At 42.8% G+C, this 25350-nt stretch overlaps 1 protein-coding gene across 13 annotated transcripts in view; it reads left to right on the forward strand.

Annotated features, from left to right (window-relative positions):
* Positions 1-1297: 1297 nt before the first annotated feature.
* Positions 1298-25350, forward strand: part of FBRSL1 (fibrosin-like 1) — a 398274-nt gene continuing 374221 nt past the window's right edge. For 11 of the 13 annotated variants that reach the window (XM_014964353.1, XM_014964362.1, XM_014964400.1 and 8 more), the window contains exon 1: positions 1303-1489. In XM_014964353.1, coding sequence (XP_014819839.1) covers positions 1304-1489 — 186 coding nt within the window. In that variant the 5' untranslated portion in view covers position 1303. Of the gene's footprint in view, positions 1490-25350 lie in introns of all 13 variants that reach the window. The other 2 variants (XM_014964408.1, XM_014964416.1) reach the window with 1 other exon arrangement.

A 25350-nucleotide genomic window follows, 5' to 3' on the forward strand; every position in this document is an offset into this window, starting at 1 on the left:
GGGAAGGGTGACTTTAGGCACCGAGTGATTTGGAGTGGAATCAGCACGTTGCACACCGAGGCAGTCAATTCACTAATTTAACGAGAGGGGGAGGAAGTAATCTAGAGCAACCAGCAGGGCATTTCATCCCAATTCCTAATTTTCTTTTTTGTTGGGCTTTATTTTTTGAGAGACTAGAGACCTAATGATTTTCATGAGCTCTTTTGCTGTACTGAAGGTGTGTGTTGGCCTGAGCGGGTTGTACTGCGAGCTCCATTCACCTGGGATACAAATGTCCATGATGTAATTGCTTGAGTCAGAAGCGAGGCATTTAGAAAAGGGGGGATGAAGCATTTGGAAAAATTTCTGTGGCTGAAATGGATAAATTTTGGCATGGTGAACAGTGCTTTTAAGGTATCTCCTAATCTTATACATGTACCTCACATAAAAAATTAATTGGGAATAGGGATTCTGCAAAATGTTCAATAAAGAATTTAGTTTGTACCCTTGATCAGTTAATAAAAGGCATTGGGGAAAAAAATTATCTAGCTGTGGTGAACTAATGTCATAGTGATTTGGCATATTATTTCTTAAACTCTTCCTCTGTGTGGTGTGCGTGGGGGGAGAGGTCGATACGTTGTCACCGAGTTCAGCTTTCTGTCCTCAAGGATGCCAGGGATAGCGGCGGTAATTCCCTTCTCTGATCTCACTTCCGATGTTAATCATTATGACATGACATTCCCGCTTTTAAACTCTGCTTAGATTGTATGTTACAGTCCTGATTCAGGGCAGACACTTAACACTTAGAAGTGTTCAACCTCTGTTATGTGTTTAGATCCCATTGATCTCAGCTGGCGTATTGAATGCAGGGTAGGCTTTAGAAGTGCGTTCTCCATATGAATGCTACTGTGAATCCCAGACTGTCAGGCCCAAGGGGGGGCTGATATGTTGCTCTCTGAGATCAGAAACAAAACAAAATAAAAACCACCTCTGCTTTGGTTGAGCAGTTAAAGGCTTTCCTTCAGGACGCTGATTGCTTCATGTGCTGTTGACGTATGGTTCCTGAATTAATCTGAAGCAAACTCATTTTCATAACCAGTTCCAGCATCTCTGAAATTAATCAAACACATAGCCTGGAGAGTGTTCATCCTAATCTAATCTAAAATTACTGTTTGCATTGTGCGTGCCTAATTATTCATCTTAAGTCATCTCTGGAAAGAACATGCTGTCTTGTTTGTGTTTTTATTCAATATTTATGCTGCTTAATGCTTAAAAGTAGTCTTAAAGAACTTACTATTTTTTTTTTCCTCCTTTACAGAAGGACATGTCGCTAAAGCCTCAAGAGCGGAAGGAGAAATGGGAGAGGCATCCAGGAAAGAAACCTAGAGAATCTGAAAACTGTGTGTCTGCTGAGCCGAGTGAAAATGGCCATAATAATGATGCTGGGAGCTCTGAGAGAGAGGCAGAAAGAGGCAAAGAACGGATGAAGAAGAAACTCCCCTTGAAACAGGTAGGGAGATTATTTTTCATCTGAAGCGACTACGTGATGGCATTGGCCACTGTGAAATGTTGTCCTGCTGGTAGGTTGGGATTATTAATTTAACTGGTTTCTCTGGTAACTTGTGCTGGTGAAAACAATGTCTCTAACAGCTCAAGTTCTGTGTTGTGGGCAAGTTTCATAAGCTAAAGCAGAAGGGCAGGTGTGCTGTGCTGGGTAATGTAGGAAGGAAGGAGCAGACCTCCCTTGTATTTTGCACCTTTGAGAGAGTGCCGTAATTCACATCGTAGGTTTGTGGCTCCTATTGGCCTTAGACACAAATCCAAATCACCAGTTGGATCAATACTTTCTTTAGGGAAAACGTGCTTGTTAACGTGCACCTGGAAGTTGCAAACGTGAATGTGTCCATCTTGTGAATCAAGTTCATGTGTCCCTAAAACAGTTGAAAAGGAGAGAATATTCAAGTATTTTAGAAGGGGAAAGTCAGTTACAAGGAAGTTGTGCTCTGGGGAGTTTTTTCTCTGTGCCCTTCTAAAATGTGGTAGAGCATTAATGAATTAAGAGTTGTGGTGCTGGAGGGAAGGATTGTGGAGGCTCCCGCCTGAGCCCCGGTGTGTACAGAGCCGGGAGGTGACAAAGGAGAGGCACTGTGGCTGGCAGGCTATTTATCACTTCGCTGCTGCTCAGCAGGGAGATTTGTTGGTGACTCAGTGCTCATTCATCAGTTCGAAATTCACATGGCACAGCAGCCTGGATCTATGAACAAACACTTTCCCAGTTGTCCCTTAACATGGTGCCAAATGGCAGCCCTTGGGAAGAGCCGTGTACTTGACCCTCCGGTATTTGTTTTGAGCTAAGTAGTACACGACGATGAAAAACTATTTTTTTTATTCTTTGTGATGCAGAGAAAAAGAGCTGTTTAACTCAAGCACACCTTCTGTTCCGTGAAACTAGTTCTGTATGTGTGCCAGACAATGGAAGGTTGAATTGTCCAGTTATTGGAAGTGCTTTTTCAGACTTTGGGTATTTTAGGATTTGAAAGGATCTTTAAGGATATCTAATGTCACCCCCTGCATAACTTCACCACACACAATCTTTTGTGGTTGTGTTGTAGCATATTTGTTCAGAAGGGCTCATCCCATTTTATGTTAGACATTCTAATGGTGTACTTATGGCCCCCACTCTTCTGGTGGCTAATTGTCCTCATTAACAAATTAGCAGACTTTTGTTTTCTTCTTTTTGATTTAAAAAAAAAAAAAGAACAATTCAGTACAAATACTTATGTAAAGATGTTAGTACTTTTCTGCTTGCAAACATTTAGGTAGCAAATCCTGTAACCACACATTCCTAGTAAAATATTTGCCAGGTTTGTTTTCTTTTAACTCCCCAAAGTGATAGCAAATGTTTTGGTTTTAGACTCCTCAGTGTATCTGCAGTTTAAACATATCAAGTTTCTTGTTTGTTTTTGCTAGTAGTTGAGTGATGGGGTTTCAGTTCCCCCCTCTGGTTACAGGTGCAATGAGTTTGTGCACAAATATTCACTCTGTGCAAATTAAAAGGGCATTTTATTGTGGGTGAATAGATGGCACATTTTAGTTTTAATGAAAGTTTGAGAAACTAGGATCCTTTTCTTGGCATCCCAACCCACAAAATGCTAAGTGTGTATTTCATCAAGTCCCAGGCTTTGGTATAAAACGTTTAGAAGCAATGGTGCTGGATGGTATTCCTGCTTACACCGGGATTCTGGCACTGTGCTTCATCAGCTCTTCTGCCTTTCTAAAGCTGCTGTTGTGTCAGGCTTCTTTTATTTACGTGAAAAGGCCCCAAACACCAATCCAGCGACTCTTGCAAAAGTGTATCTAAAGCTGGCTCACTTCCCGCGCCGGTCCCTGGAGTAACCTCACAAATGCTGATGTTGATGCAACTGAGAGTGGTGCAGTGCGAGGGTGGAAATACGAACGCTGCAGGAGGTCATTAGGTCTCGATTGCCACCAAAATCTCTCTAACATGAAAGCCTGGTTTCGGTAAATACCGCTTTTCTACAGCTTAGAGAGTTGTTCCTTCAGGGCTAAAATTCTGCTGGAGGGAGGTCAGTGCATTTCAGGTGTTTGCCCCGTTGTGGGTGTGTGAGGCCACGCTCTGCCGGCGGCAGGGAGATCCCCTCGCACTGGGACAGCCAGTTCCTCACCCGTGGCAGAGGAGTAATGGGTAGTTAATAGTGACATCTTCTACATGGAATTTAAAACGTAAGTTTCAAGTAGTTGTGGCCACTGGGGATTTCATGACACTTCCTTAGAAACCTTTGGGTAAGAGGTTTTGTTACACCAGCCCAATTCCAGTTTCTGGAATATGCTGCTGCCTTAGTTTACCAAATGTTTAGATTATTTGTATCCGCTCTGAAAAATGAGGACAGTGTTATCTGTTTCTTCGGGCTGGTATTTGGCTGCCATCAGTGATTAAATAGGGTATTTGCCGCCACATTCATGAAAACCTGAATTTGTCTTTCATTGTTTAATCTTTTTTTTTTTTCTGTAAGTATAAGTAACAAAATCCAAAAAGAGCGAGGAGCTTGCACAAAGAATATAAAATAAAACCTGTGATAAGTGACTCATTAATAGCCTCTTTAAACAAGTCACACTTAAAATTCATCTTTTATTGAAAAGGGAGGTTTTTTAAATACCTTTTATTATCCTAGCTGATACAGTTGTGAAAACCAGACAAGTTTTCAGGTCTGTAAGGTTGATGAAAGTAACAGCAAAATCTAAGCTAGATAAACTAGGCTATTCTTAGTTCAAACTAATTATGCAAATGATATAGACAAGTTCAATAATTTTCCCCTTTTTTTAATAACCACAAAGTTCACACCTAGAATTCTGGCATTTCCTGCCAAGCTGTCTAGACAAATTGGCTGTAATACCAAGTTTCCTGGAATTTGGGGGTGATTTTTGCGTCTCAGGATTATTAAACATAGGTTTATACCTAATTTGGAAAGCTTACTGTAATTAATGCTAATTATATTGAGATGTTGCTTAGAAATCACTGTTCAATTTGAAGCTTTCCTTATTCTCTCATCCTTTCTCTTCACAATGCTACTGAATTGTCATCTTTTCTGTGCAGCCTCCTCTAATAAATCAAATTGGGCATTATAATTATGGCATTCTGCTAATCCTTGTAGAGAGGTGCAAAGTGGTAAGCTGATTTGAGTGCCAGGTTGTCTGCTTTGTTTAGAAAATTAGATTAATACTTCACTCCTGACAAAGCATCCAGATTCCTGTTTGCTCCTGGGTATTTGGTTCTTCTGTATCTCAGGGCACGGGGAGAAGGTTGCAGGAGCCAATCTGTCTTGTCCAGCCTAGTACTCCAACTGTATACAAAAATCATTCAAACATGTTTAGCTCCAGCTGTAGCCAAGCAGATGGAACAAAAGGCTTTTCGAATAGTCATAGGTCCGTTGGTCAAAGATTGGTCAGGATTTGGGGCTGTTCTTGATGTGTGTGCACAGGGAAAGCTGCTGCTCTCCCACGGGAGGCCACGGCACCGGTCACAGTCATCAGAGGTGTGTCAAGCCATGAGGGAACATTTCAGTGTAGCCGGGGTGGCCTGCAGTAACACCTGCCTCTTGAAACTGTGGAGTGGCCTCCAACACGGGAACGTTTGTTGGAAATGGAGTCATTGCCTTTTTTAAAAATCTGTGTCTGAGCCTGACCCAGTGGGTTGTGGAGGCGAATCCCCACAGCTACTGCAGCCAGCGCTGGTGGGGAGAGGAGCCCGAGGTCCCTGTAAAGGGTTCCTCTATGGGGGGGTTTATAAGTCACTTAAATGAAGAGGTAGATATAAGGTGAAAACTCTTAGTTCCATCTCTTATGTTTTCTTGTGTTGTCCTAAGAAGTCATTCTAGTTTTTGTGTTTTGTTAGTTTTAGCTGAGCTGTTCTGCTCTTTGCTGGATTTGGTTTTGGAGCTGCTTATTCCTCCGAATGTCTGGGGCCACCCTGGATGTAGAACAATGGGGTGTTTTTTTCTGAGCTTCAGGACCCATTGCCATTTCTGTATGTAGACTGAAAACAGCCTGGCCTCCTCCTGAAAAGAGTTGGTGCTAGTAGGAAAGAGTTGCAGATATTTCAAGTTAAGATTAATCTCAAACTCTGTGGTTAGTCAGCTCCGGAGCATCACAGTGTGTTGAATATGTTTAGATGTTAAATGTGGCTGTAATAACACTCTGTTCTGCAAATAGTCATTTGTCATGAAGACGAGTGTCTTACACCTCCTCCTTCCTTTTCTCACCCACTGTTTAAATCACCCGAGATGAGGAAGAGTCTCAGAGAAGCTGAGGAGAACAGGGTGGTGTAGCACGTATTTAGTGCTCATAAATAGCGTGCTGGGTTTGGAGCATGGGAGGAAAGGGCAAGAAAGCTAACGCTGTCGTGTTGCTCTGGAGGTGTGACATCTCTGTGACTTCAGCAGAGCTTCCTGGAGGGAGAGAAAGCAGAGTTAATTCCTGTGTCTCATTCACTCCCCAGCCTTCCTCAAACTGCTGAGCATTATTGATGATTAATGTATATTGTTGCTGTGGCTCTTGCTGGACTGGAACTGCTAAATTACATTAACATGTTTGATTACCTATTCATGTGATTTTTCTGTGATGTTCATCAGCTCATTATCCAACATTCATTGATGAATCAAACAACCTTCCCTGTTCCCCCCACCACCCCCAAGAGCTCTGGCTTACTGCTGATCTGAGCTGAGGGTGATCCGTTAAGTCATTTTCCAGCCAGGATGCACGTTGGTTCTTCTGATGTCTAGCTGAAACCTGATAGCTTGTCTTCAAACCAGTTACATACCCCTGGCCCCATTTTGTGGGTTGGTGGTGGTCTTGAAAGGCTATGGATGAGACTTTTCTCAAGGTAGAATCAAACAGTCTAGAAACTTGAATGGCTAATGAAATACCTGGAATGATTCCTTTGGCTGATGGTTAGGCAATACAAGCATGTAGCTGCTTGATTTTTATTTGTGTTTTTCCAGATAATGATAAATGGTAAATCAAAAACTTGGATGTGCTTTTGAAGCCAGCAGTGGGCTGGAGGCAGAGCGTTTGCTTAGTAATGCAGAGTTCAGAGACTGAAATGTACCTTTATTAGCTGAGGTTCAGCAGCCGCGTTGGAGAGTGAGTCTGAAGAACAGCTTTTGGAGTCTTTGTCTATAGACTGGAAGACGGGTCGGGTTATGGCTGTCCTTCCATGGCTTAATAATGTAGCATTTGGAAGCTGGATTGTGTCTAAGAGGGTCTAAATATAATAGTAACTAATTCTGTTCCCTTCAGTATCTCAGGCTATTAAAAGCAAATGAATTCTAGGCAGCCAACTTACCAATACAAGAAAAAGGTTGCCTTTAATGTGGGTTTTGGGGATTGGTTTGGTTTGGTGTGTGCTGCTTTGGTGTTTGCACTTCACTGCTTTTGAACGCTGGAATTATACAAACGGGTTTCTTTTTGTTTCTAATTGATGTTACCCTTTTTGTTAGCAGATATTGTTATTTAAATGTCCTTTGAAATGAAACAACAAAGCAAGAGCAAAAATAAAGTCCGTTTTCATTTAATCAGGAAAATGTTGCTTCATGTATTGCTTAAAAACAGGATCCATTTCTACCTTTCTAAGTCCAAGAATTTACAATTTGGACATGAAAGCTCTGTGCCAATTAGTTGTAAGTGGCATTTATGACTGCAGGGAGAGCTGGGTTGCTAACACAGCGCCTGGTACCTGTGGGGAGGCTCTCCCCCTGACCCCAGCCCTGGCTGGAGCCCTGGCGAGGTGGCTTGGGCTGGGGTGAGGGTTCCCTTGGGCTGTAGCTAAGGCGGGTTGTGGTGGCCAAGCCAAGGTGAGGTGTGATGCTCCCGTGTGGCAAAGCCTTTCCAAGCACGTGTTGGCTTTTAAACATGCGAGCAGCCTCGCTGGCTTCAAAGCTCCTAATGAGGTTGTAGTGCCAGGGGCCCTGTCCCCAGGGGTTTGGGAGGAGGTCCATGTTTCCGGCTGGGTAGGGCCGCCCGGCACAGGCACAGATGGCCTTGCCTTGGTCTCTCACGCTAATCTGCAAGTGCAGAGACTTCACAGCTGCCTGGGAAACCACTGGGGAGTAACGGTGCAAAGTACTGAAATGGGCAATGCAGTATTTAGTCATTAGGTTTGCTAATCCGAGGCCTAAAATCAGCCTCATTTCAATCAATAGCAATCTGTTTGCACTGTCAGGAACTAATTTAAAAATCTGCTTTAAGTCCTGGTTAGGCACTTGGCATTCTGTTTTCTGCATCAAAGTAGAGGGGAAGCAGTGGGCATAGCACAGCAGTGGCAGGAGGAGGAAAAATCCTTTGTAAATAAATATTGGATGTTTATTTCCCAAATGAAACCCTGCTATTACAAAGAAGCGCTGTTGTTTTTGCTAAATTTATCCAGGAATTCATCAAGATTCTGGAAGAGGCTGTGCAGCCCATTCTGTAACAGAGGGAGAACTTTGTGGAGTGTTTAGTTTGTTCTGTGTTTCTTTTAAGTGCTGTATGAACCTTTAGACAATTAAGGTTTGTTTTATAGCTGTGGCATAGGCAACTTCGTTAAGGGATTGCAGTGACCTTTCGAAAGCTGCAGCACAGCTTCCATAACAGATCCCTGTAACATCCTGTGCAAAATAGTGCCATAAAACCACTGGGAACTGTGATAGGAGAAGGCCTTTGCTTAAGCTGGAAAAGCGTATTTCAAAACCCTCTGCAGCTCTGGTAGGAAAGCATAAATGAAGGAGACCATGTTTATTAGAATTGGCCGGGGGGTGGAGGGATCTAGCTGGTTTTAGATTAACGCTGTAGCATGAAACAGAAGCATATGCTGGATTTAACTACACTGCAAGTATTATTTTCTGAACGGAGTGATACAAAGTGTGTTTTGGCTGCTGACAGTGTCATATGCAGGAGAATGTGGCTTTGTCTTTCTCACTGAGGTAATGAAACACCGGATCACTTGCCTGAACCAGGGGGTTCCCCTTTTGTAGCTGACTCTCACCTGCTGATATTGCTGCTCCGTGGCCCCTGCTTGTCCCTGCTCCTGTAGGACTGGCCTGATCCTCCTGGAAAGGCTCGGCTGCCTCTGAGCACAGCCCCTTGTGTGCCCCAGTGCAGGTGTGTGGCTGGGGAACGCTGGCTCTGTGCCTAGTCGGGCAGGACTTGCTCACCTGGACCAGCACCGTACTCCCGTGGGCTTTGCTTGGGGGGGACTGCTCTTGGGGGGCAGAGCAAGTGGAGGTTGGGTGGCTGTGGGGATGGGGATGCGGAGTCTTGCCATGTGCACTTTGCTCCCTGCTTCCTATTTAAAGATGGTAATGCTGTTACGATGGCATCATCGACCCTGCTGTGTTCAGAACCAGACCCCGAGGCTTTGCCTGCAGCACTGGCTTCTACCTTCTTTGTCCCTGCTTTTCCTCTTCTTGAAAAGTCTCACCGTCCCCATTCCCCTCTCTCACTTAACAGCATTTGGGCAGCAGCAATGCGTTCAGGCCTCCAGATGGCTGCTGGCATTTTTAACATGTGTTAGAGCAGGTCTAGAGAGCACGGTGATTAAAGCACTGGATGCTGCCAGTGCTTTCTGTGCACTGGGACTTCTTACGCTACCTCTAGTGGAGCTGAACCACGGTGTCTTTGGGGGCCTTGTGTCTCCCTCTCAGTTCCCCATCTGAGAAGATGCGATAGCTGCAGACCCAGTGAGGTGTGGCTGAACAGACCTCGGGAACTAGAGACACACAGAGACATCTCATGAAGCGAGCAATCTGGAGGAAGCCAGAGCAGCTCTCATCTCTTGAGACTCATCCCTTGTAAACTGGGAAGACTTGACCTGGCATTCCTCAAAGTTAAAAAAAGGTCAGAAAATTGGAGTAATAAGAATATAGTTGTCACACTGCTACAAGGTAAGAAAGTTACGTTGTATGTATATGAAGAATCAAACCAGTTATAAGCTCTGTGTTTTATAACTCCTGCAGGTCACCTTTAACTTCTCTGCCTGCAGTTGGATGAGTGGTAAGGACCTTAGATCACATTTGCTTAAATATAGCCTCAGACTCGAGCAGAAAAAGAGAAACAAAGCAATCCTCTCTTCTCGCTGATGTTCTGGAAGTAGCTGTGAATGAATCTCATTACAATGGCTTCTTTTGAAAGGGAGAAATAAAAAGGAAATTTCATTGCTAACAACTTATGTGGCATCAGACGCTGTAAAAAAGGTTGTTGTTGGTCATTGGTTACATTGTTATAAGAGAAGAGCTAAATGGTTTGTAATTTAGAGAAGGGGATTTAATTACATGAAGTAATTTACAGGAAGCTATAACCACTTGTATCTTTTTCTCTGTTGAATTTAATTGGTTGACACAATGCACAAAGTCTTCTTTCTTTTCCTTCTTCCCTCCTCTCATTTTTATTTGTATATTTCCTTTTGGAGAAGATAGAGCACTTCTGTTGTATCTCGTGATTTTAGCAAATTGAAGAATGGAGAAACACAGTAGTGCTTGAATGGTGCTCTGTCTCCGACTAGTCCTGCCTGTGTGTGCTGTTTGAAGAGATTCAGAGCCTCGGCTGGAGGTTTTTCTTGTACATCTCTTCATGGGGGTGAGACAGGGCATGTTCTGGGTCTCCTTGAAGCTGTGTAGAGCCCCTTTTCCTGGGTGTAATGCAGATGCGGCAGAAGCAGCTAGGACCTAGAAGCAGCTGAAGCAGCCAGGGCCTCTTTAAGCATGTTGTTTTTCTGGTTTGGGCAAGAAGTGTCTGAAGGGTTATTCCATCTGGATTTAAGCACTAGCTGCCTAGTATTTTAGCTGGCTTTGCACAGGGATTTGGGGTCTGATACCTAATTGTAACCCCCGTTCTTGGGCTGGCACCAAATATCTGCAGTAAAATACAAAGTCTGTGAGTGCCAGCAGGCAGAGTATGGTTCCTTGTGATCACCCCTGTAATTTTGAGGATGATTGCAGGTATTTTTTGTGTGTGTGTGTGTGGAACAAGTGTAGTAGAATTAGATGAACAATATTCTTCCTTTAGCATGCTTATCACTGTAATAACTAAACCATCTGTGCAGCTCCAGTCTAAGTCTGAGCTGATTTAAAACAAACATAAAAATGACATCCCAATGTCACTTGTGGTTGAGGTGGAATAAATGTCTTTTTCATGAGATACTGTTGCTTTCAACGTGCAGAACTTGTTCCTGCTCCCTGCTGGCCCTGGATCTCCATTTCTGCAAGAGCCTGCTGGGATGGGTGCACCAGGAGCTGTAGCAGAATCGCTTTGGCAGTTGCCAGTCTTTGCCTGAAGTCATTTAATGGCACGGGTCCAGCTCCCTTGGCTTTCCTCGTGGAAGCGTATCAAAGATGATGCTGTTTTCCACCTCTCGGTTGCTCTCGCCTCATAAACTGCAGCCTCAGGCAGCGTTACCCACATCCCTCGACCTCTTTTCAGTGTGGATTCTTAAGGGAGCTAATTTTCATACTTCTGCCTGATGGATGGTTTACACGAGCTGTTGAGAATATACACAGCTTGAGTAAGCACGTCTTTGGTTTGAAGACATCTCTTAGGTAAAATAAGTACTTATTTTTTTTCCCTTTAGTCCTTCAAGCAAGGTTGCTAGTAGCTCTTCAGGTGAATGCCATTGCACTATTTATGTGGCAAAGTCAGTCCATGAAACCCATGCTATTTTCTCCAACGTTTTGTCTCAAAGAAACTGAAGAATTAAATAAAGCCAGCAGGGTTTTGTGATAGATTTAAAGCTCTTCCAAGCTTACTGGTTGAGGGTGTCCTAAGGCATAGTTGGGTATGTACGTATATTTTAGCTCACAAGTTGAAAAATGCCCTGTCTGTATGTAGGTTTTTCCAGCTGTTAGCACTCAAAGTGGATTCTAAAATTTTTCTGAAGTTGAACCTTGAAATAAATTTATTTTTAAAAAAAAAAAAGTCCTAGCAAGGAGGATATTAGATATTTCAAATGTTAAGTTTAAGAACTGTATATATAAACTCTTACTATCCTTACATGCAAAAGGTTGTTTTTTGGTTTTTGTGGTTGTTGTTTTTTTTTTTCTGGTGGCTTCCTCTCAATTTTGTTTCTTTGCAGTTGGAGTTATTGAGATTACAAAGCAAATAATTATTTAGGTAGCTGCTGGATGCTGGAAGTTAGTGTCTAAAGTCAATTATGTAAGTACATGCAGGTTTTTTAATTTAAAAGCAAATCTTTTGTCTTCACCCTTCTTTCCACATTCCAGTTTCTACTGGTAAAGGCTTTGATTTCGGGACTAGGGAAAGGAGCACAGGCTGGATTCTTGCTCCAGCTGCAGATCCAATGCAAGTTAAAGTTGAAGACTAGCTGTAGAATTCCTTTTGCACTCTCTGATGTTTCCTCTCACAGCCCTTCTTGACTCATTGACACTGAATAACAAAAACAAGGAAAAAACCTTTTTCAAGGAAACCTTATCCCCTGGAGTGATACTGCTAAAAGAATCCAAGGCCGAGGTAATGGATCAAGCTGTGGATGCTGTCCAGGGCAGCTGGAGTAACAGTGCCGTGATGAATAGCCCTCTGCTGCTGTAATATTGCAGCCTCCTGGAAGGTGGTGCTGGATCTCATAAAGTTTTCTTTCTGTTGCGTCTCAAAACTTTTGAGTGGCCGTGGGGCAATATTTTGTAATTTAACATGACGTTTATTGGCTGTTGTGTCAGTCATAAGGTGTCTTTTTGGAGTGAATGTCTCAGTTCTTCAGGATGGAAGATGGAGATAGCTCAGCTGGTTGGATAGGTCTGCTCTGAAGCACCTTGGCAGCTTTAACAGGAAAAAACTAGATGTGCTTTCCAGTTATTTTTCAGCTTGTAAGGAGGTATTTCAGTGTATAAAGGTAAACAGGGATGACACAAAAGGGCAGAGTCATATTGCAAGTGTTGCCTGAATTGAGATATTTTAACTTGCTCCTCACTTGCACATGTGCTCTTTTTCTTCCAGTCGCCTACTGCCAAAATTAATAATATAAAAATGAAAAAGTTATTCTTTGCTTACCACACAGGAAATAGTCCCTACAGCAGAGAGCAAGGTCTAGAGCCACAAAACCCGAACCACGTTCTGAAAAGCTGAATTTGGTGTTTTCCCAGCACGTGTGTGTGCTCCCCTGCGAGCGGGGCTGGCAGTTCGGCCCCGAGCGTCACCGGGGGACGTGGTGGCGTGATGGCCACATGCCATTGTAGATTGCTTCCCCATTTTTGTCTCTTGCTTTCCTTGCGGCTGGCTCATTTTGTTCATAAAGCAGCTTGTAATTGAGTGTTTGACAAAGAAGTGTTTACAAGCAGTGTTTCTTGTGCATAACTGCCTAGCTGAGGGGAATAACAATTTGGGTCTGAATTTCAGCCCTCCTTTGTCACTGTTGTATCATCGTCAGTGGCGGTGCTGTCTCTGCTTAAAGGGAAAGATGGATTAAAATTTTTTCAGGGTGTGGCACCAGCGTGGGGAACGCGTGCTCTTTGAAGAAGCTTGTGACTGTTCCTTGTGGCCCACGCTCATTCTTTGTTCATGTCTTGGGTTTTGGACCACGCCAAGGTGCCTGCTAATTACTATGTGTGGTGACTGCTGGGGTTTTAGTGGTGGAGTCTGCTGATTTAGAGGGAATTTTAGTCCGGTCGTATGAAATGTCGAGGTTGGAGTTTTGCCACATTTTAAGCCTTCTCCAGCTATCGTGTGGGGTGATATGGTGTAGGCTGTAGCTGTCCTAATCTAGGAGCATGGTTGGAGTTCAGTCTTCATGAGCTGAAACCTGCTGTGCAGAGAGGGCTTGTGTTATCAAAATAGAAGTCTCATTTAGCTCTTGCTCAGAAAGAAAAGGGCTCCAGGATCAAGCTTTTTAGTTCAGGCAGCGTGTGGGTGTTTCGATTGTCCATGCCAAAACCCTTCTGCAAATTATGCCAACTGGGCAGGGTGTGGAGGGAACAGAAGCAAAGAAGTTATGCATGAGTAAGGAACAGCTCAGGCTTTATTTAGACCCATTATAGGTCATTCGAAAAGGGTACTCTTTTTCTTTTTTTTTTTTTTTTTTTTTTGGGGGGTGTGGCAGGGGGGGAGTGTGTGTGTGTGGTTTTGTTATTTATTTCCTTCAGGAGGAGAGGAAAAGAGGAAAATCTATGAAAGGCTAAATTTGATGGCAAACTTTCTCCATGTCAGGCAAAATTTATTGAAAAGCAGAGTAGGTCAGTGTCCTTGGTAACAGACAAGCTGTCAGCACCAATACACTTTGCTCCTCCTGAGTCAACAGAAAAAGACTCCAGCTTTCCTCTCTATTCACTACAGAAGGCACCTAGGGAAATTAGCATAATTAGGCTAAAATTAGCCTTTGCAATACTGTTGAAGAGGTCTTTTAAAGGGGCTGCTCATTCTGTGTTTGCAGGAATTATCATGTTTAATCAGAAGTGATGGGAATTGGTGCATAGTGAATAAGCAAAGACAATCCCAACAATCGTTTACTAATAGCTGGAGGCACCCGGAGCTTCGGTCCCACTCCCGGTTGTGGGGCTGAACGGGGCAGTTCCCATTAACGTCAGTGCCAGTCTGTGACTAAAATCCACACGTAGAGATGAAAATAAATAAATAAATCACAACCTATGAAACAAGAGTCATGCAGTCAGGCATGAGTAAGAGCGATACTCAGCCGTTTTGGCCAATGAGATTAACTCCTTCCCTGCTGCTGGGGTGCAAGCGGGAAGTGATTTCTGTAGCAAGTCTGCTAGTATCAAGTCTGCTTTTCTGAGTATAGTCCTTACTTAATGGTCAATACCCATCTGTTGAGCAAAACCAGATAAACAGTCACAGCTTTACTGACAAACCAGAAGAAGGTTAATGCAATGGCTGCATTGCTGGGAGCATCTCTGAATTAGTGTTACTACTTGTCAGGGTGCTTTGACCTGACAATTAGCCTCAACAATTCAGTGGCAATGTACCGAATTGTTAAATTCTTGTATAAAGACAGCCACACAGCACTCACATCCAGAGTGCCTTTTATTTGTCCTCATGCAAAATAGCTTTGCAGGTGTTTTGCTAAGACGTCTTCCCAATCCCCTTAGCCTTGTTCTGAATCATCCTCATGCACTGAGTAGCTTGGTAAATAAACAGTATGTTTTTATATGCCTGTACAAATGCTGGTCTCTTACAGTCCTTTGCAGTTAGATATTCCCTCCCTGTTTACCTGACTTGTCAAGAGCAGAGGGAGAAGAAAAATGTCTTTGACAGCTTTTTTTTTTCCTTCTTACAGTGAAGCAAAGGAATAAAGGGATTATTTTTTTCCCCAGACAGTCTACCCGCAACAGCAGCACCAGAGACCTCTAGTAAATTGATCAAGGGACACATTTGACCTTAGGGCTGCTTGTTAGAGAACATTGTTATAGGCACGTTGTAATAGCAGATGTAATAAAGTCTACATTGTCCCAGAGAAAAAAAAAATAGTAGTACGTTTTGTGGGGGGAGGTGTTTGTGTGCGCATGTTATTTAGTTGGAATTGAATTGTTGTCTGGCAGCCTTGGGTCACCTCAAATAGGCATAAGCCTAGGGCAAAGCCAAAGGCAGATGGGTTACAGAATCAGTTGTATGGGAACTGATAAATACCTGGTTGTTATTGTTTATTGAAACTGAGAGCTCAGGGAAGAACTGGGTTTATGAAAAAATATTTCAATTGCAAAACGAAAAAGAAAGTGTGAGTTGTGTCAAGAAATTAGCAGTGATGTATAACCTGGAGGCTCACACTTGGCAAGCTCTGCTGTTAACTGCAAGAGGGGCAACCACACATGCTAGACTTTTGGTCCTGAAGAGCTTGGAACAGGAGCTATTGGATGTTCCTCAGAACCATCCCACTGGTGAGGGTGCAGAGGGTGCAGACGTGGGAGCTCTTACAGACTTGTGAAGTCTTTTGGTAAGAGCCAGCTCTGTTTAAAAAAGAGGGTAAGCTCTCTGCTACTCAAGTTTTGTAAACAAATAAAAAAAGATGCTCTTACAAGATATTAACACCACAAGGATTCAGTTAGTTGGGAGCCTACATCCCAGTGACTTGTTGAAATGATGTGCTCCTCACTCACGAAAGGATCTACATAAATCCCCCTCACCAATTTACTCTTATTTCCATTTTTGTATTCTGATACTTCCTACTAGAATAAATGCATTTCTTCTGTTTTGATAGATCCAGGCAAATAAAATGTGCAAACTGTTGCAAGATATATGTTGTGCTCCTTTAATGGGACTCAAAATAGGATTTCTGATCACTTCAGAGGCTTCTTTCTGTGGCATTGTGTGCTCATTTTCCTAATGGTTATTATTTATTTATTTCGGCAGAATGTCTTTAACTTATGTTGGTAATGACGGGAATTTCTACTGCTTCAGCTGTATTCATTTGCAGAATGTAGAAAACTGAGACTTTTTTGCAGTATTCAGCACCACGTGACTTACATTGATTAGGTATATCCTGCTGTTCAAAGACCTATTGAGATGTACTGTAATTGCTTAAGGTGTTTCTGCTAAAACAGCTTAGTCTGAAAGGCTTTTTCAGTCATTTTATGCAACAAAGCCTGTTAATACAACTGCACAAATGAGAGCCCTTAGTTAATGCCTAGTTAAATATTGATGTACTTGTTGACTCCAAGCTTGTTCTGAAAGAATTAGGATTTAATCAGTAAAAGTCAATCTTTTCCTTCCACCTGTCCAAAAAATTAGCTGTTTCCGATGCTGAACTACCTAGGTTAAAATAAAAATTAAACCAGGATATGATCTTTTTCACTATCAGATGCTGGCTTTTACCTGGTGGCCACTCTGTAAGGAATTCACTTCTGTGTGATATTTGTATTTCTGAATTGAATAAGAGTCGTGCTCTCTAGCACGATGGTAGTTGGTATCTGAGTTGGGTTTTTTTTTTCTGTTTCCAGACACTGCAGACATGTAATTTTAAAACCCTTCTCCTCCTCAAAAAGTGACTCTGGAAGAGGAGGAGAGGCTGTATTCTTGCCAGTAGTGGTAATTGGTGGAGTTGTTGAGGTTAAAGGATTTATGTTACTAAATTCTGCCCCTAGATTGTTGGGCAGGAGGGTAGATGACTTAGCCATCCTTTGTCTGGCTGCTTATCTGTAACATGGAGATAAAGTTTTTACTTTCTTTTTAATATGCTTGCAATATACGGATGAGAAGTAGTAGGGGACATGATGATTATTTTATTACCATACAGGAACATACAAAGCTGTTTTTTCAACCTAAAGAAGGAAGGGAGGAGGTCATTGCTGTAGGAGTTTTGATCTTGTTAGCAAGATTTAAGGAACTTGTCTTAAGTTGTGGGACATCATACAGAGACTTGACTAGATTTGGAAACAGCACTGCCACGTCAGCTCAGAGCTGACCCAGAGCACGATGAACCGGTTCAGATAGAGGACAAGAGAGAAGTCACTCCATCCAAACTAGTGTTTCTGCATCATGCCACGTGAATGTGCCACATCAGGTGCCCTGGATGGACGCCAGCTTCAGTTTCCAAGAGCTTGCTTAGAGGTGCTGAGCACTGTTCAATAATTCAATCCACCGAGAACCTTGCAGAAAGCTCCGGCAATTGCTGAGGATGATCTAATGCTGGTATTAATCATCATCTCATGATTGAGAGCTAGGTGTGAATACTGAGGGTGTTTCCACTCCGCAAACCCAGGGAAGGATCTTGATAGCAAACTTGCTGGGCCACTTTTCTAGCCTAAGCATTTTCTTTTTCTTAATTATAAACCCTCCAAAGGTCTTCTAGGGTGAAGAGCTGGTTAGAAATACTGAGTGTATAATTTTGTGGTTTTCTGTCTTTAGTAACTGGCTTCTCAGGAAGCTTTAGGAAGGAATAGATCCACTTATGTATGCTTGAGAAAGGGCTCAGGTATCTATTAAACTGAAATAGCCCCACTTGATTATGCAGCTCAGAGTATGAGATGTACATAAAGCTGATTGCAATGGTCTTTTTCTTTGCCAAGAAAAATATTTTCTGCAATGAATTATCCCTTTTATTCTTCCCAGCAGTGGGATTTGTTTAGGTACTGCCCTTAGCTCAGAGACCCAGACCTTCACCTCCGGTGTGGTCTCCTGATCCTCCCTGGAGAGACTTCTAGGAGACCTTTGCTTTTCCCTCACTGACCTCAGGTGGGAAGAGGCAGAAGGAGTTGTTAAGGTCCAGCTAGGTGTGGAGGTGGGAGCTCTGTGCTTCAGGGGGTTGACATCCAAAAGATTGTCCTGAGCAGAAGACGGGAGGGGAATAGCAGCTGCCAGTGAGTTGTGTTGGTGGGATTACGTTCTGTTTTCTGAAACTGACTGGAAAATATTCCAAATTCCTAAAATTCTGCCTGCCCAGCAAAATCAGGGGGGAGAGTGGCATTACCAGCCATGTGAATGATTGCTTAATTTAGCAACAAGTTATGAATATTCAGTGGCATAGGTTTCAGCAGAGAGGAGGAACAGGAATGCAAGCCCACGGGGATGCAGGCTTGTTAACCTCTGCTGCCTTGGGCTCTGCTGCCCTGTCTGTGTGCTACCTGGAAGGAAATCCTTGCAGGTGCATTCATCCATGTCACGACTAAACCTTCATTTTGCTTTATAGATGTTCCCTTGGAGCTGCTCATGTGGAAGTGGGACAGTTGGGCTTTGTGTGAGTGCGAATGCGTGTGCATGTCTGTCAAGTTTACTCTCGCAGCTTAACCATAATTCATTACATAAAGCCTGTTTGTCACACATGACTTTGAATATCCACAGGCCAGGCTCCTGTGGTAATTCCAACGTGGGTTTCAAATACAGCGGGGTGGGGGCTTCAGTTTGCCGAAGATGTAAGCACAGAGGACAAATGTGGCATATGATGGGGATCTTGCATCTAACCCAGTGCTGTAGCTGCCTCGATTGAAGCACCAGGAGGTCAAGTGACTTGTCAAAGGTTGCACAGTGAGGGAGCAACTCCGCTGACATTTGATACCGGGAGCCTTCTGTTTCCCAGTCTGCTGCTGATTTACACTTTCATCCTCCGGTACACATAACTGCTGCTTGAATTAAGCTGTGACACATCTTCCCATCAGTGTAAAATTATTTCAAGTTAGACCTTGCAAAGGGAATGTCGTTTCTTCTGCAAACACTGTGCAGGTTTAGTCCGTTCCCACCTGGTTCATAGGCTAGTTCAGCACCACTGACTAATAAATTATAATTATTGAGGTATCAATTCATCATGTCTCAGTGATGGTGTTGCCTGTTCCACTGCATTGACCGAAGCCCTTTGCTAGCTGGGTAATGTACTGCGGTTCTACTCTTTCTTGTCCTGTAATGAGGGGATCCCTTGTACCAATTTGAATCCTATTAGATTGCAATTAATTTCTCCCTACTCCAAACTGAGGCTGAGTCAAGTGCTGTTCAGTGTTGAGCTTACCACACTGATATATCAAAAGGGTGAAGTGCTAAGAAAGAACCCAGCCTGAGCAATTTTTTAATCTGTGCCTCGTGTTCCCCATCTCCCCTGATTGCAGTAATTAGCAAACCAAATTCATTGCTTTGGGAGCATCAATGTGAGCAAGCGAGGAGAAGAACATAACTGGATGCTTTAAGAACGAATATCAGGAGAACAGTTGCAGCAAGTTGGACTTGTTGGGGAGGGCTGTCTGCTTTCAAATATAAAAGATTTTTATTTGTGCTGCAGTGGGACGTTCTACCGTAAGGCTCGGTGAGCTGGCTTTGTTTCACAGGGACTCGTACAATGCAGGGGAAGTCCTGCCCTAGAGGATCCATGAGGGAGCCAGTTTGAGCTTTGCTTTGGTGTTCACAGCAGGAGAGTTGCCTGGGCAGGGTTAGTGCTGTGTTACCATCAGTCTTTCACCAGCAGCTCAGGTGCTGTAGCCCAGTGGGCTCAGTCATCGTTGGACTGGGGCCCTTGCAAACTCCTCTCCCGTGGGAGTTAGTGGGAAATCTGTAAACATTCTTCCTAAGCTCTGACCCCATAAATGTCCTGTGAATGCCAACACACGGTGTGGTCACGTAGAATATAGTAAAAAGTGAAGTTGCTCTATTGAGGAAAATGAAAAAAAAAAAAAAACCAGCTTGGGGCGAGAGCCCACATCCACTGGTCTTGCTTGTCAGTGCAGCGCTTGAGCTATGCTTGCAATGCTAGAGAAATACTTAAATGTCAGCGTGCAGCCATAAAACAATAGTTTTGTTTTATGATTTAAGCTCAGATTTCAGAGAAGGAACTTGACTGCACCATCGCAATGCGGTTTCTACTGGATAAATTGATCCTTGGAGGCAAACTAGATTAATATGAGGAGGAGACAGATTTAGAATTTGCCCTTCTCTGTGGTTTCTATAAACTGAGGAACACTTCTGGGCTCTTTGTTGCTCTAGCAATTTTCTCTCTGTTGGATGATGACCCTTTCAGTAAATGGTCATCCACATTGAATTTTTCTGACTCAGAGCTTAAAAAACAGGGGTTTTTTTATTGACTATAGAATTCCCATACTGTAGCTTGACCTCGCTGTCGGCTTTCTTTGGAGACTATACAGGGATTTCAGCTAATGCCAAAAGAAGCCATTCACCTTTTAAGCTTGCTTTTCCCTGGCTCATAATCTACATCTGAGTGAAATATAAAGTATTGCTTATCTCTTATCTGCAAAGCTGTGTAAGCTTCGGGCTGTGTGTGCGCTGCCCGGCAGCCGGGACGCTGCTCTGCCAGGCACTGGGGAACCGCCGTCCTGCGTCCCTCGGACAGGCTGCTGGTGGGCTGGGCAGGTTTTAAGTAAGTTTGTTTTACTTTTTCTTCACTTACCTTGCTTTATTTTTCTTTCTAGCCTATTATGGCCCATAGGGATCTATTTCTTGCATTAGGTAGTACCAGAGTGTTGGGGATGTGTTTTCTTCACTTCTTACATATTGCTTCTTGTGAGCTACTCTGGAGTATTAAACGGTGGGTTCTCGAGAGCCAAGCTGGGGCACACTTTCAGACCCCATTTTGAAAGAGCATTCTCCTTGAGAGATGCCCATCTTAGTTACACTTGCAGAATGTTTTGTATTTGCATGTATGCTTTGAAAAGTTACTGTCTCTCATTAACTTACGCTTGCTGTCCCGTATTACGCTATGAGCCTCCTTGGTGCAGTAAAGCCTTCAGAAAAGTGAATGGATAGAAACTCAGTGTAAATCCAAACAATGGGAGAAAACCCTGTTACATATTACTTAGAATTTGCATTTGAAATATCACATTATGTTTGTTACAATTTTTTGTTGTGCTTTCATTGAGAATTTATAGCTCTCCGGGGATATTAGCACAGAGAAGTTACTTGAGGTTGTTTGTGGAGAAGGAATGAAAGAGGTGGGGAAAAAATTTTGGCTGGTGCAAAGAAATTAAGAAAGCTTCTCCTAAACTTTAATTCTAGCACGTGGTTTGCCAAATTGAAATGATTTTATCTTGAATTTTGAGGCAGGTGCTCTGAATGCCACATGCTGATTTTTTTCTTTATTCAATTAAAGTAATTTTGTTCTACTGCTTAGATTTACTGTGTCTTATTACTGTAAGTAAGCGGCTAAAATAATACCTCTTTCTTGAAATTACTAAAAGTTGATGTTTGTGTGTAATTGCGGTTTTGGGGCTCTTTCCACTGGAAAATAATGTTTCATCCCTAATTTATACTACATAAAAATCCCCTTTAGGTACTCACAATCATAAAAGGGAGAAGGGAAGTTTCTTGATTACACAGTTTGAGTGGGGTACAAATGGCATGGGTCATCTATAGATCCTCATATGACCTTTGGCAGGTTATTTAAGGTACTTTGCTCCTTACTATTTCATGTCTAAAACCAGATGGAGTATCTTCCTATGACATATTGAAGTTGCAAGTTGACATTTTATAGCCATTAGTTAGTCTCGTATTGATGAGAGGCTTGGATTGTGTATAATGCAACTGTTCTAACCTGTCGTGTGCTAGTAGCAGGGATTTGACTTTCAAAGGCTCCATCAGAACAGTCCTAATACAAAGCTATTAAATCTACATCTGGGATTTAAAAAAAATAACTAAGTGATCTTGATTTTGGGTCAAGGGTACAAATGGCAGTGCCTGGACCCTGTCAAAATGTTATAACATCAAGCTTGAAAAAGCCAACGGTTTTGAGAGCACCTTGCTGGGTGTGTTTGTGTGGGGATTTCATGCTGGGCTTCTGCGTTGAAGGGTGCTGGTCAGCAAAGGAGAGGTTCTGACTTCACAGCTGTGCACGTGGGCTGAATGCAGCCTCTGAAAACATGGGGATTGTTGTCCATACTTGAAAGCTATCTCTGGATGTGGATCCCCTGATTCACCCTTAAAAAAAGCAATAATAAAAAAAATAGCAATGCAGGAGGATGAGGTCAGTCAGGCTGATGTGCGTTGAACTGTGCCCTCTGGGGCCAGCGGTGCTCCTTGGGCAGGGCAGGGCAGCACAGAGAAGCACATTGAGATGAAGCTCCGGGGAAGCCGTGTGTGGCTGGGTCTCCCTTCTGCTCCTGGGCTTCGAATGATGCATTTCCCACCTCAGCTCCCTCTCTGCCACCTCCTCCTGAGAACTGCTCTGCCTTACGAGCTGCCCCAGTGACTTCAGTGAGTATTTGAGTCTGACTCTGTGAGCTAGCTTGTAGTCAGAGGAGTGATTTTTTTACAGTTTCCATTACTGGAGGGTCTGGCCTGTGTTCCCCCCTGCAGCTCTGCCTTCCCATGCTTTGCCCGGGATGTGAAACGTTTCCTAACGTGCACTTGACGGGTTCTGCCTGTGTCTCTCCGGTTGGACAGGGCACGGGGGTTGTCTGCATTGATTGCTGACCCTTTGAAATGCTGGGCTCTTCCAGTTGCTTGAATTTTTTATAAATATTATATCTCTCCATAAATGATGTTGTACAACTTCTACAAAGCATAAAAGAGGAGAGGTTAAATTGAAAATGAGGTATATTGGACTTCAGAGCACAAAGATAAATACGTATTTAAATTGAAGTTTAAATGAATGGTTCCTGTGGATATGTACTAGTGGGTTCAGAGGGTAATTTTTTTTTAACCTTAATGTATTCCATTCTAGCTGTGCAGATCTAATTAGTGTTAGCAGCACTGAAAGGACTGTGGCTCTCTCGGTTGTGTAGGCAAACTGTGGAAGGCCGAAGGAAACCGGATTCAATGTTGTTCTGGTCTTTTTCCCCATTTGTCATTAAACTTCATTCATCTAAGTCCTGTCAACTTGCTGATGTTTCCCGTTGGTGGCCTGGCCGAGGAGGCTATTCTGTATGATGCATAAAGCTGGGATATTGATGTGAAGGGTGGGCTTTCCAAATATACTGTAAGGAGGTAAAACTTGAGGGTTTTTTGTTTGTTTGGTTGTTTTTTTTCTTTATGACCTTTCCTGAGGTCATAAAGTGGTTCTTTGGGTAAGTGGTGCATGAAGAAAACAAGTGACAGCTAAACTTGTTTTGTCTCTAGGTTTTTTTGCTAATGCATCTTCAAAGGATGTTACTGTCTCCTTTTGTTCCTCTGCAACTTGACATGTCCAATTTTGTTCCTTACAGAAGTAATAGATTTTGTGTAGATCCATTTGTGCTCTTCTAAGGGGGCCTGTTTGGAAAATGCGTCTTCCGGAAAGGAAATCTTTCAAGAGTACTGCTGGGTACTTTTACAGTAAAACACACCTTGTGAATATCCTCAAAGTGCAGAGGTATTTTCAGGTCAAAGACTGCTTTAAAAAGCAAAAAAAGGCCATTATATCATGTAAGGATCAATTGATTGTGATTGCTACTTTATTGTAACATCAATCACAACCATTTGCGAGTCAGCACAATTACGGAGCTATAAGAACAATGGGAATTAAGCCCATGGCTTTTGAGAATTCCAGTGTCTTTATTTTTTAAGTATCATAAATTGTCATAAAAAGATAAACCAGTTAATAATTTAGGTTTTGATATAGAGATAAGAATCAGGAGTTGTGTATGCTCGTTTTTCAGAGTTAGCAAATCTGATGTTCAGAATCAGAATACTAACCTCAAAATAGATGTTACTTCAATGTAAGATTTAAAAATCTTTATATTTGCTCTTTAGGTAAGTGACTTCCAACTCCTGCAGTTATGAGGGCTGCTAAAAGTGCTCTATTAAAGGAAGAAAGTTTAGGTTTTCAGATCACATGACTCCAGGGAGTTGAATTTGAGAAAAATCTACTAAATATCAGAAGACTGCCAACTCTCTTGAGTTAATGAATGTGTTCTCCCATCACAATGGCTGTGCTTCATTTTGCATTATAATGTTGTCTAACAGCAAGTGGCACTTCTGATTCTTTTGTAATTTCCAAGCAAAAGGCTGTTTGCAAAATAAACATGCTGAGAGTTTCCTAAAGCTAATGTCATCAGCAAAAGTGAACCTTGTTGCTGGGTCAGTTCTGTGGTGGAGCAGAGCTGGGCAGGTTCCCTTAATAGTTGCTGCACAGATGTGAGCCCCAAGTTGTTTTTTTCCTTCCTTAAGCTTGAGCAGACGGCAGCTGGGCTGTGTCAATTTATCGCTCTGCGGTGGAGAATGAAGCGAAGCTTTTTCCTACTTTTGCTGCTTTTCAACACAGTTGACAGTAAGACAAAGCAGAATTGCTGTGCGGCACTTGCTAGAGCCCTTCTCTGGTGGAATGGCCTGAGGAGGGTTTGAGCACTGGCTCAGGACGGATCTTGTAAATGGAATTGAACATTTCTCCTTTGTATCAGCCATCCTTAGGGAAGGGAGGGAGGAAAAAAAGAAGAAAGGTTTAGTTAACCCCTATTGCTGTGGACTAATGTATAATTAGAACAATAAGATAATACTATTAAAATTATGAATGTAATATATATTATTAAATATAATAAATAGGGGGCAGTGATGCAGTGACCTGGCACTACTTCTCTGTGTCTCTTAACGCTAGACCAGTTCAGGCCAGAAATTCATGTAGCTGTAGCAGTGAAGCTTATGTAGCAATGGGCCACCTTAATTGGGATGTGATCACAGTTTTCTTTGGCCAAGATCTGAGAAGCCTTCAAAATGTAAGGGTAAGCATAATCAATGGGTGTGCTTGCTCTCACCTCTTCACACATGCTGTGAAGTTTATCTGCCTTGTGTTCATGAAATACTTCCCTGCATTAGATGAAAAGCTTGAAGCTTGAATGCAGCACATGATTGTTGGTAATAATTAACTAGCTAAAAAGTTTACCTTTTGTCATTGATTTCTTAGAAATACTTCTGCATCGTTGCAGATGGGAAAACTTTAGGCAGTTTAGGCATCCAGCAAGCAAACAGGAGGATGAGCAAGAGTCTGGGTCCCTTATATTCAGTTACTTTGATGGACAAGTGCGTTTCCTCGCTGTTAGGAAGCCTGTATTACAAGGGAAGATAACTTTCAAGAGGGAAACCACGGGAGAGCAGTCAGCCACATAGTGGTATTGGAGTTTGTTCCTCCACATGGGTGATAACTGCTGGTAGTTAGATAGCACCGTAGGAAAACTGCGGGTAAATGTTGATTCATGTTTTTAAGGGTATCCGCTGTGTGAGCGGGGGAGGCACTGAAGTTGTCTCTGTGCATGCGTGTAGGAGGTTTATTAAAGATCCAACTTGTCAGGGTGTAAATTCATGCCAGAACAAAGAAAAGAGAACACCCAAAGTGGAGACTCGCGTTATGGTTAAATTCCCGTGGTGCATCGGTGAGACGAGGCAGATGATGCAAACCTAATACTGAGGTTGTGTGATGCAGAGGAACTAGAAAGGAAACCACAAACCCCTGCTCTCAGTGCAAATGAGAACAGTTGTGGCAGCGAAGATACATGTATTTTGAGAAAGCTTCAGTTGTAGGCAGCG

This window comes from Calidris pugnax, unplaced genomic scaffold (assembly GCF_001431845.1).
Source record: "Calidris pugnax isolate Ruff unplaced genomic scaffold, ASM143184v1 scaffold32, whole genome shotgun sequence".
Taxonomy (NCBI): Eukaryota; Metazoa; Chordata; class Aves; order Charadriiformes; family Scolopacidae; genus Calidris; species Calidris pugnax.